Source organism: Dermacentor silvarum, chromosome 1, assembly GCF_013339745.2.
Source record: "Dermacentor silvarum isolate Dsil-2018 chromosome 1, BIME_Dsil_1.4, whole genome shotgun sequence".
Taxonomy (NCBI): Eukaryota; Metazoa; Arthropoda; class Arachnida; order Ixodida; family Ixodidae; genus Dermacentor; species Dermacentor silvarum.
The window spans coordinates 274,522,682-274,535,088 of record NC_051154.1 but is presented as its reverse complement, the minus strand read 5'-3'; the positions used below and the strand labels follow the sequence as shown (position 1 = coordinate 274,535,088).

General features: G+C 44.9%; 1 protein-coding gene across 1 annotated transcript; it reads right to left on the bottom strand.

The window, feature by feature from the left end:
• Positions 1–2,500: 2,500 nt before the first annotated feature.
• On the bottom strand, positions 2,501–5,482 carry LOC119440580 (uncharacterized). Its single transcript, XM_049661059.1, has 7 exons — positions 5,435–5,482; positions 4,197–4,361; positions 3,907–4,093; positions 3,573–3,815; positions 3,008–3,179; positions 2,778–2,926; positions 2,501–2,718 (listed from the first exon to the last, which is right to left on the bottom strand). The coding sequence occupies exons 1-7, from the start codon at positions 5,480–5,482 to the stop codon at positions 2,501–2,503; spliced, it is 1,182 nt and encodes a 393-aa protein (XP_049517016.1).
• Between the last annotated feature and the right edge of the window lie 6,925 nt (positions 5,483–12,407).

The following is a 12,407-nucleotide window of genomic DNA, read 5'->3' as shown; positions in this document are numbered from 1 at the left end:
GGGATACACGTACTGGCTGGAGTACGGAGCACCATACATTGTTTTCGTAGCATGAGCTACATGATGGAGCTGATGAGAGAGCACTGGCTACACCTCTCACGGAGAGCACTAGGAAGAGCTACTACTACATCTCAGGGCCGATGGGAGAGCTCTCGATGGGCCGCAAAAGTCCGCTTAAAGGGAAACTGAACAGGTTTCCAAAAAAATCGAGTTATAAGCACTATTTTATACTTTTGAACACCCTGAACACGAAAATCGACAAGAAATTTGACAAGGCGCAACCAAAAACGCGTTATTAGCAAAAAAACTCCGAGCTACGACTGGGCGGCGCGCGGCGAATCCGGCGCGCATCGATGATTGGTGGAGCGCACCGTGACGTCAATCCATGGGTCCACGAGAGCCCGCCGCAACGTGACAGCTTCTCACCAGGTACTGCGACTGCCTTCCAGACGATTTCGCACAGTTCACTCGCTGTTATGGATAATTTTGATCAATTAGGGGTGATTGGCGTGACACCATACGCGTTTGAACCAGTGGCCCGACAAGGAGAAACATCTACGCCAAGTGCGAGCGCGATCGCCAGCGCGGAAGTTGGAATGAAGCCCGCCGGATCCGAGGACCTCATTGCGACATTTACCCGCGTTGGAAGTATCGCCTGGTACGTATTCGTAAGTTTTTCTGAAGCTGTACCATGCTATATAGCCTTAGCAGTCAGAGTGAGATTGTATTATTTCATACCGAGCGTCCTTATAACAGAGAATACGGAAAGAGATACTCGTTTTATACACAGTAGAGAGACTCGTTTTGTACACAGTGCATTCTACTGTTGCTGGTTTGCAAGTAATAAAGTGCGACTGCCGAAGTGCCCTGAAGGTACAAATCGCATGAAAATTATTGTATTTGGAATATAATTTAATTCAGTGTAGATATTAGGTCCAAAGATGCATTCTGCTGTGCTGTGACCGCAACAAACAATGCGTGCAATCATTGCGTTATTCGATCTTGCAGCGAATGCGGAGACCCACTGTCAGCACAATGCATTTTGCAGTTACCAAATTACTAAGATAACAATACAAGGTGCAGACGTGCCAGAAAAATATACGCCGCACGGAAGTGAATTTGTCTTATTTTTGCAGTATAGCTGTGTTGTTTTGTGACCCACGGTGCTATAGAAGCAGCATTCGACGCCGCGACGGCGTGCTTGGGCTGCTTGCAACGTCGTGCGAGAATTTGACGTTGCAGTGCAGTGGCACACTGCACTGCAACGTGCAGTGCAGTGATATGCAGTAAACCGCATATCTATGCGGTTTACTGTAGTTCTATTTTATGCTTTTTGGTCCTCGATTCCCGGTTGTGTTGAAACGATCAGAGGTAAAAGCCCACTCCTGTCGCTTCACGCTTTTGAACAATCCGCCACTTTCCTTAAAACAAGTGATGTAAGCACTCCACTTCGGTATCCCGAGTGCGGCTGGATGCCTGGCGTGACACTGAAACTTTATTTTAGGTGTCTTGTCTACCTGACGTATATTTCTGTTGCGACAGGTGTTCCTGCATGCACTGCAGTGCAATGGAAATAGAAGAAGAATGTTTGTGCTGCCAGGAAGTAAACGAAATTCTTGCAAGACAGAAAAAAACAAAGTGTATCACAGAAGCAAAAAGATTCAAGGATGTCTGTTTGAATAAAGCCGTGCTTGAAGTAGCCCTTGCCCAGCAGAATGACCCCAGGTCACAGAAAAGAGAACATGGTTCCACAAACAGGTAAGAACCCTTGCGGTACTTTAATATTAGGGAATGACAGCATATTTATTTCTGCAGGCAATTGAGATTCGCTGCATATCGCCAGTTTGTTTGGATGACGTGGAAGAGGCTTGGCAGGCACCACAGACGCATCCTGCCTAGTTGTGTTCTGTGTGCCATTCACAAGAAATATCCATCGAAGAATGGAGTGTACACGGGATTCAGGCATTTCTGAGCATTTACTCAAGTAAGTACACAAATATTTATTAAACATCACATAGTCACATTACCATAGTGAATATTTGTACTAGCACATTCATCAAAAACACCTCCGGCAACAAATGATTTCTAGGAAGAATCATTCATGAATAACAAAAGAAAGTGAAAAGTAACTTCTGACACAGCAAATCAAGGGCAATCATATCATGTCATCCATCAAATATTACACTGAACACCCGAATTCTTGCATACTGAATACCTGAATTCTCATTGAACACTTGAAAAAATGTTTTCACTCCTTGTACGTTCCAAGCATGTGAGTGCATTCGTAGTGTTAAATTTTCGCTCTGCTGACTTCCTGTTTCATGGAGGAGTTTACAGCAGCGCTATTGTTCATAATTATTCATAACAAAGTGACGTTATGGCTCATACAAAAAATAATACAGAACATACAATACAGTATTTGCACTTCACATCAGATGTATGTTAATCTCTCAGCATTCACCATTCACTTCAACACACTCTTCACATAAAAGTTTGCTGTTCAATAAGTTCCCCGTTCACACACTTCATCCATTTCAGCACATTCATTGGTTACACCGTGGCATGTTCTGTTGAATCTTGTCAGTCTTTTCTTTACTAGTTCTTCCTTTGCCACTTTTGCGAAAGCGCTGCTCAGTGGTGGTGGTGCCTTTGCATTCTTGAACGCTGACAACCGATTGCCGCCCGTCATAGCAGCATCCAGTAGCCGCTCAACATAGCCTAAGAATGTATAAAAAAATTAGCATGCTGCTGTACATATGAAACATTCTGCAACTTACGATACGTGGTTTTCTCTTTTACAGGACAGGCAACTGGTGTACCTCCTGTCGCTTTTGGAAATTTGACACGCCACCTAAGAGTACCAGCCTTTGTTGATGCCTGCTCTCTTCCGCTGTTCTCGTTGTAGTGAAGAGCCGCTAGCTGTGTTCTTAAACGAAGAAGATTCAAGTCAGGCAAATAGTCACATGCAACTTGTTCATTAAGAAAAAGGAATTAAAAAAGTATTCACCTTGCTTTCATTCCTTCGTACGAGTATTGGCAAGACTTTGGAGCAAAGTGCAAGATCAGTCCATGGAATGTTTCCAAACCATATGTTTGGAATCGCGTTGCCAACTGTGGCATGTCTCTGAGAAGTTGCTTTGATGCAGCAATAACCTTGAGCTGTTTGAATGACTTTGACTCTAAAACAGATATGAAATGGCGTTAAATTTTTCACGGGAGAAATAGCATGAGCAACAAGGTTTTTAACTGCCTGAAATATTTATGATATTATGTCTCAAGTTTACAGTTATATCAATACAGTAAATAATTGTGGTCACTTAGGTAAAACTGAAGTAGAAAGCTTTGGGTGCAGTACCTTTATATGCTCTTACACTTCCATCTTTTAATACATCACCACACACCCGTGGCTGCTAAACATTTAAGCCAAACATACGAGCATCTTGCACAAATGTTAGCATACACAATGAACAGACTGCAATACAATGAGCAGCTTTAACGACTGTGCCACTGAACTAACCCAGTTTTTCGCAATTCTCTATGATGATGTTGAAGTGTAATAACAGCCAACATACCCTCGCTGAGCCAGGCCCTTGGCTCTATATCACCATGTGCACATGTAGGAAATAATTCATTCTCATGACTATGAATGTCTTGAATGTGATTCAAAATTGAAATCCATTTCGGAACAATGGAATCTTTGTTGCCATCACTGGATGATGCAGACCAGTACAGATGATTCACAATGCTTTTTGTCCATAGTACTAAGTCCTCACAGCCAGCCTTCTTCGATGCAGCAATAAGTTTCCTGTTTATTCCTATAAAAAAGTAGGTAATAGTTTATATGCACCTTCTAGCTATCAGTGCATAAAAATACTTCAGCAATATGCAGTTTATCCTACATAGTACCTTTTGCGACGTGCCAGACATCAAACTCGTGAATGATCTCAGATTTTTCCTTGCGCATGAAGCACTTGATCTGGGCATGTCTGTCAGTTACAATTGACTTCACTCTGATGTCTTTACTTTCCAAGAAAGTGATGCACCGCTTCAGACCCTCCAGTTCCATTTTGCAGCTTCCATCTACTTCATTAGACTGGAAATAGTGGCATTAAGATGGGTTGTCTTTCCTTGCATAACAAAAGCAGGTCACAATAAACAAATCACTTTTGCAATTTGTGAAGCAATACTAAACAAACCTGCACAAGCTCGAAGTGCAGGATCTTATTTCCCTCAACGTCCAGCAGAGAGTAGGTGCCAAACTTGGCGCTGAATCCGGGCGAGTCGGCACGGCCATCACCAGCAAGCTTTACTCGTTGGGCTTGTGCTGCTTGCAAAATCAGTTCCTGTTCCTCTTTCCAAACCTAGTAACATGTTTTAGATTAGAAATCAGAGTGCAAAGTGAGTGTAAAGTTGTAATTTATGACAACTTTTACTTACTTTGTCAACAGCAGGCCAGAGGTGAGCAGACTGCAGTTTGAAGAATGTTCTTTCACTTACAACCTGTACACCAATTGAGGTCAACATCCTGAGTGTTTCTGTTGGATTGTTTCTTTATTGACTTTATTATTATTGATTGTTTCTAACCAGGCTGTTGCTTTACCACAGCCTGGTTAGTCCAGTAATACTTGTGGTCAGCGGGACATTCAGTCCATACCTCTACAAGTGTTCCTTGGCATCGACGATTATACATGCATGTTGCCAGACATTTCAAACAGGTCAGAAAGAGCTGCCTCAATTGTTGCTCTTGGACAAAAAAAGTTTTCTGCTGTTGCTCTTCATCAAAATCAATTTCGCTCTCACTGTCCACTTCGGCATCTTCGAGCCTAAAGAACAAATTTTAGGAGAAATTTTGAAGTGAGAATGGCTAACATTTTACACAACTCTCATAAAGTATCAGGAACCAAGAATTTATCAAGCTGATTACGTGTCTAACATGTCAGTGTTGTACTCACTCTTCTGAAGGATTGTACTCATGTTCATCTTCCATAGTAATGGGGTCGTCATCGTCACTGAATTCATCACATTGAGCAGCTTCCTCCCAATGTGTTGCTTGTTGGCTGCATTGCGTTGCAGCATCCACCATGGAAATGCCAACCTGGATGCCTGAAAAGGATTAAGAAATGCGTAGAACATATGCAAAGTCAATGGACATGTCATATATTGTTCACTAAATTCAAACAAAACTGCTGAATTATTTAATTATTTTCAGTGCAAGATGTTAGCCCATAAATATAAGAATACATAATAGCTTTAGACATACCAACAGAAACAGATTGAGGCTTTGTTTGCGTAGCACGTGTTGACAGATTTTTCTTTTCATTTGCTTGGGATGCTTTGTGGCATGTTGGTAATCGCACTTGAACAGATTTATCTGTAAGAAAGCCTGACTCGCACGTTGGCTCTGGTGATCTTTCTACAGCTTGTCCAAATTCACAAGCCGGATCTGGTGCTGCTTCATATGCCGGCTCTGCTGTGGCGTCATCCTGAAATAAATTGGCTTGTGTTGTTACAAGTGATAACGCTGAGGATTATTTCTGAGAGAAGAAATGGAAAAGCCCATCACATCATCTTTTCCGCTGCAATGACTTGGTCCAACAGATGCATCTCCAGAGAGCAACTGTCCAAGTATCTGAAACATTGTACGAAAATATGAGTTACTGACACGTACACAACAGAAACACATGGCAATCATTAAAATAAATGCTCTTTATATGTTTAAAAAAATCCAGTGAAGCCATTGATTAACCGTATAGTATGTGTATTACAACTGTGGCTTTTGTACTCGTAATTGCCATCAATGTTGCTCAAACCTATTATATACTTGTTTATGTAGGTTCATTTGGGACCCCTAAACAATACTGTTGGTCCAGGAAGATGTTAATGTGAATCTATGTCATTGAAGTTGAATATACACTTGAATAGTACAAATCGGCCTGTGCAGTGCTGAAGAGAAATGTAAGAACATCTTCAGCTTCAAAACCATTTCATTTATTGCTTTTTCATATTAACTCTTGCCAAAAGATTTAGTAATCAATAGTGACATGTGTACTTGACACGTGTACCGTTACTATCACGTGACAATAGTGAAGAAATACATACGACGGCCGAGTTGTCGCACTTTATTTCCGGCGACTGCCAGCTTTACACGGTTTGCCTGCGGAGGTGTCAACGACCACTTTTGATCGCGATCAAGCCCGATCAGGATCGAAATTCTCGACTGCGATTGGCTCCCTCTAGCAGTTTGCGCAAAGAAGCCAATCACGACCGAGAAATTCGATCCGGATCGGGCATCATCGAGATAAAAAGTGGGTCATGTGACACTGTATAATACTCGCAACGCCCATTCTGAGGCCATTGTCAGAATTTTGGGTGACACACTCGCATGGCGAGTCCCGCGTCTGGGCCGCATTCACGAAACTTGTCCGTGTAAATTTAGGCGGTCAGTCACAGCCTCGCTTATCGTCTCCATAATCTCAAATAGCATGCGACGGACCGCCGACCACTGAGGACGCGCTCTTTGTTGTATAAATCAGAGACGTGGCGCAAAATACAGGCCCAGGTTCGGAACTCTTCGGGGAAAGCATCGCCAACGACAGAAGCGAGATTTAAGTAACAGAATGAGAAACAGACAGCGATTACCCAGAAAAACAACGTGCATTTTTTCTACATGCGGCATAAGCTCCAACATTCGACATCTTACCTCTTGCTTTCGTCTCTTCGCGAAGGCTGCTCTCGGTGGCGGCGATTCATTCCGTTTATGAGCGAAGATCGATGGCACCACGCCTGGCCTTAGTCGAGCAGATTTCACCGGAATTCCCATTGAACGCATCAGCGATAAACTCTGATGGTAATCACTGTCCCGAAAATGTTTTGAACAGAGAAGAGTGGTTCTTGAAGGCTTGAAATTACTTCGTTTCACCGCTGCGATCCACTGAGCAGCTTGTTTTTTCGGCCGTGGGAAATTGTGAAAGATACCGTAAGCAGCGCAAAAGGACGGCATGGTGACACTATATGCTTCTTCGACGGAGTTCTCCTTGCGGTAACAGTCCTTTGAATCGTAAGCCGGAAACGCAGGGTGGAGATCTTGATCAATTGCGATAAAGGCCACGGATACAACACGACTGACGCGCAAAACCTCCACACGCTTTCCGCGCGGGCGCCTGGGACCCCTATATTGACGTCATTTCCGCTACCTTTCCCCTTCCGCCGCCGCCGCGGGCTGACTCCGCGAGCCGCGGTGGGTGGAGCATAGCTGCGATTTCAATTCCTAATTACGCCGCCGCTACTTGTATGATCGAAAAACAAAACTTCGTACCAGAGATTTCAAGTGTTTGCGCTTCAGAAAAACGTCACTTTTTAGAAATCTAAAACCTGTTCAGTTTCCCTTTAAAGCCCTCTGGTCATGCTGCGGTCCCACCTTCCTCCAATCAGAGCATCGAGAGTCACCGAAGGGTCCGCCTTGAGGGCGAGGGTGCGCATAATCCCCTGGCGCCTTTGTTCCCTGAACACATTCGAAGAAGTGCCCTCGGGCACCTACTGCTCACTCCCCCACAGAAAGGAGGGGACGCTCGTAGACAGGCGGCTTCACGCTTGACTAGTCCTGGCGCGCCTGGGTTCCCGGGATGGGCCAGCCATCGACAGGTTTGTCTGGAGAACGGCCTTCGCGGCTAGCGGGTTGCTCGTGTGGCCGTGAGAAAGCGTCGTAGAAGCGGCTCTTTTCCAAGAGTTTCTTGCTCCTTGCGTCGTGGACCACGTATTCTCTGAAAAGCGTCTAGGCATGGCGTCGCCACTGATTTTTCCCGTGGGACGTTTTTCAGCTTCCCGAATCAATTCTTCACAGGCACTCAGGAGATACTCCAGGTTTGCGGCCCCTGCTGGTCGTCGAACGTAACAATCTGCATTCATACCTTAATTTTAATTTTAACACGTATATTTATAGGGACATTTTGCAAACTACCCTAATGTTCTCAGAACGCCATGGTAATTTATTCTTCATGCACTTTGAACGGCAAGCACGCCCAGGAGAACATTTGCCCTGATACGAATTGATGCCTACATATATAAAAACAAAAAAACAAAAATTATGCCTTGCTCTGTTATCGCAAACACCAGAGACCAGCGAAGCGGGGGAAAGCCTAGTAAAGTATTGGCAAACCACACACTTGTTCTAACTTTTGCTGGGCTTTCCCCATCTCCGCTGGTCTCTAGTATTGTGATGAATTCAACCGGCCACGTTCACGAGCCCACGGATCTTCATTTCTTTGCCTACGCGAAGTCTCGGCTTCCCTCAATCTAAACTCGGGATTTTCTCTTCTACGACACTCGGTTTCAGCTTACCTAGCTCTCGCTTCAGTCTTTCGGAAGCGACGAGTGTCCAGTTCTCTGGTCGAAACCTGCCGAGCCGCCGCCAGCGGCATCGGCTGCAGTCACGGACACCGGGCGCGTTCGGCGCGAACGAGGGCAAACGCGATCGCCGTTGGCAGCCGCTCTAGGCGTCCCACTACCACCTGCCTCACTCCTCCTCTCCACCTCGCATTCGCTATGCTGCGCGATGCTAGATGCTATTTTTATACTCTGCTTTCCCTTTCTCTCAGAGCTCTCTCGCCTAGCTTAAAGATGGGCAAAACGGTTCACTTCAGTGAGCGGCTCGGAACGGCTCAGCTCACTGAAATGAACCGGTTTATTTGAACGGCTCACCGGTTCACTTAAATGTGTAACCTGTGTTATGCATATTGTATAGTTATTTGGCTTTGAAAAAAAAACGATATATGCATAATTGAATAACCGTGTTATTGGTATTTTCGCTATGCTTAGAGAATTTTTACATATAATAAAAGCGTGAATTTTTAGTTGTAATGAAACTTTTTCTGAAATTGGAGATAAAATGCTTATGATACTGTAACAGGTAGAATGCGATGTACTTTTTCAGAAAAAAAGTATGTAACTTCATCGACATTACAGATGCTTGTCCGTTTTTGTGGTACTTTAAAATCAACTTTCGTCAAAATGAGAACACAAAATGATTGTACATTATCTTTCAACTTTATTCATTTATTCACATACGCACGCTCACTGTAATATCAGTGAGCTGTAACACCATGCAAAATGAATGTAGAAATCATTTCTTGAAGTACAATACAAAAATCATAGGAAAGATTCGCAACTTTTAGACGTCTATAAACTGCGCGAAAAAAACGAGGCCACAAGAAAGAAACACACACGACACCACGAGCGCCGACTGCCAACTGTTTATTACTGGAAAAGCAAGCAGCATATATTTCATTCATGATCCCGAACACGTGCCCGCATTGTCATTGTCACATGTGCCGATAAACAAAAAAAATATCTGCTGGGTAACAATGTAAAACATGATTGCGACAGGCGATCACCAAACTAACCAAGAGCCGTTCTTACTGTATCATCAAACGAGGGAGAGAAAACCGTGAGCATGTGCACCAAAACGAAAATGGCAGATGTCACTTAACAAATAACCATAGTAAAGGCGTAGGATGAGGCGATAAATGCGTTTGAATAAAAAAAGAAATAGAATCAACAATTAATACACCAAACAACAAATGCAGAGGCGATCATGTCATAAAAAGGCATGAAGGATAAAGATATGGCTTAATGAAAAAAAAAACACCAGAAGTAATGATGAAGTCGATGAAAACTATAAACGTGGCTATGAAAGAGTAAAACCTGGTGAAAAAACTAACGCTGAGGCGTTTTTAACATTTTTCCCTCCCTTTTTTCTTTTCTTTGTTTTTTTTCTGTCTTATATTTTTTCACGCAGTCATCATCGACTTCATAGAAGACAGAAATCATGCGCCAGGACAAAAAAAAAGAAATGAAGTTCTATTAGAACACAACAGATCATTGGCCTCGTTTTTATGACGTGCTAATGATACACGCCCAGAAAATGCACAGAAGTGGATGGCATGGGGAACATTTTCATGACTACACTAACTAGCACAAATTAAGATTAGGACGTAAACTGTACGTTCACCTGCTGTCTTTAAAGACACGGAAGACCACCTTCGAAGTGTTCTTGCACCAGCGCATGATGTGTGATCGGTGAGAGTCGTGAGACATCGAACAGCAGCAGGAAACGAACGTTACCATCCTTTGCCAATCAAGGCGTCTTTACTTCTTCCCTCGATGCCATCGGGTGCCACACTATAGGACGCACAAAAAACCGAAGGGACTGCTGCGTACACCACACATTGGGAGCGAGTACGGGTAGCGCGAGTCTGCTCACGCCGGCCACCACTCGTCGGTCAGAAAACGAAACCTCGAAACCCAGCAGAAGACCCGGCTCTGACGGAACGATTCAGCACGGCTCACTGAACGAGAGAGAGCTGGCTTCCTCTCTCCGAAAGAACCGCCGCTCACTTACTGAACCACGGCTCCCTCGCTCTTCAAAAGAGCGGCTCAAAAGATCCGGCTCGCTCCTTAGCGCTTTCTAGGAACGGTTCCTCACGGCTCACTTAACGAGAGAGAACCGGCTTCCTCTCTCCGCTGCTCACGTGAACCGCGACTCATTCGTTCTTCAAAAAGAGCGGCTCAAAAGACAGCCGAAGGCGAGGGGTCGAAGGCGACTCTTGCGAGGAAGGGCGGGAGGGCAGTTGCTTTCTCGTACCGCTAATAGATGGCGCGGAAGTCGCACCCAGCAGAAGACCCGGCTCTGTTGGAACGCATCGGCACGGCTGACTGAACGCGAGAGAACCGGCTCCCTTTCTCCAAAAGAACCGCCGCTCACTTTTACTGAACCACGGCTCACTCGCTATTTAAAAAGAGCCGCTCACAAGATCACAGACGCGGACGTTGAACAGGCGCTACAAGAAGCATCAAATGTCACGGAAGAATTCTTAACTGAAACAGGGCTCAGCCTCTCACCTACCAAGTCTGAGTTATTGCTGTACAGGCCGGCGAGACAGGGCGTTAGGGGTTTGGTTCCGATGGAACAGATACCTATTGCCTTACACACGAAGGGTGGTCAGGCTATTCCCCGAGTCAACTCGATCAGGATATTGGGCCTATTACTGGACGCCAGAGGCTGTAAGGCAAAGACAATTGCCCACATCACCTCGAAAACAGAGAGTATGCTCCGGCTCATCTCTAGAGTCTCGAACTGAAAAGGCGGACTCGGAGAGGACAATCTTCTCAGGATATATCACGCGTTCCTGCTGAGTCACATCATTTATGTGGCATCTGCCCTAAATTAGACTAAGACACAAATGAATAAAATAGACACGCTCATGCGTAAGAGCCTTAGAAGAGTACTGGCATTACCAGTCACTACTAGTACAGAGAAGGTTATGCAGCTGGGCATGCGTAATACCGTCTCGGAGATGATAGAGGCCCAAAGAACAGCACAAATTGTCAGGCTATCTACATCGAAAGCCGGCAGACGTTTACTAGACTCAGTCAACTTAGCTCCAAGCTTAATTAACGACCATGAAGAATCACTCTCGGAAACAATCCGGGCGTCATTCGCTGTTAGTCCTTTTCCTAGGAATATTCACCCACAGTATAACATTGGGCAACGCAAGGCTCGTACCCGGGCTATTTTAAAGACAGTCGCAGATGCCCAAGCTTGGCAGCATCCGTAGATGCGGCCCAATATGAACAGACCAGCAACTTTGTTTCGGCAGTAGTTGATACGAACGGTACAGTCATCAACGCGGCTTCTTTCCGTCATATCTCCATCGATGTAGCAGAACAGATAGCCATAGCTTTGGCAATGAGGGACCCTGTGCGTCCCTATATATACATAGACTCTCGCGCGGCCATACGTGCCTTTGCAACGGGGTCCATCTCCCGAGAGGCGGCGGCCATCCTCAGAAATAGGGTGGTTACTGGTTTTCACACCATTACGTGGTTTCCAGCCGACATGGGTCCGAATACTCATATAAATCTGACAAACCGCAATGAGCTTGCTGATAACTGTGCGCGAGATCTTACCCGCCGCGGTTTTATGGAAGTTTTTTTTGGGGGGAGGGGGGGGGGGCGGACGAAATTAAGTACAGCGACCCGTTACTTACTTTCCACGAAATAGTTTCTGACTACCAGTTAGACCGGAGTAGTTTTCCACTACCTCATCCTAAGCTTAACAGGTCTAACTTTTGGAATGCTCCAAACGGAGTCCTTTCCTTCGAGGGGCTTTCTAAGTCGCTTCACCCCAAATATAGAACCACACTGTCCAGATTGTCGTGTGAATTTCTGTACATTGGTTCACATGCTCTGGCAATGCCCTGCATTACGTAACGCACCGTTAAACAAAGAAGCGGACTGGGACAATGCCTTTAAAATCAGTGTACTCTCAGTCCAAATCCAGGTTGTCCAGAGGGCCTGCGAAAGTGCAGAGGGCCATTGTCTTCCTGCCCCATTGGATGCGTCCAGCGACT

Coding starts and splice junctions, on each gene's coding strand:
- LOC119440580 (XM_049661059.1), bottom strand. CDS start 5,482: ATGACGCCACAGCAGAGCCGGCATATGAAGCAGCACCAGATCCGGCTT. Junction 4,094..4,196: donor TGCACTTCGAGCTTGTGCAG/GTTTGTTTAGTA, acceptor CACTATTTCCAG/TCTAATGAAGTAGATGGAAG. Junction 3,180..3,572: donor AAGGGCCTGGCTCAGCGAGG/GTATGTTGGCTG, acceptor TATCTGTTTTAG/AGTCAAAGTCATTCAAACAG.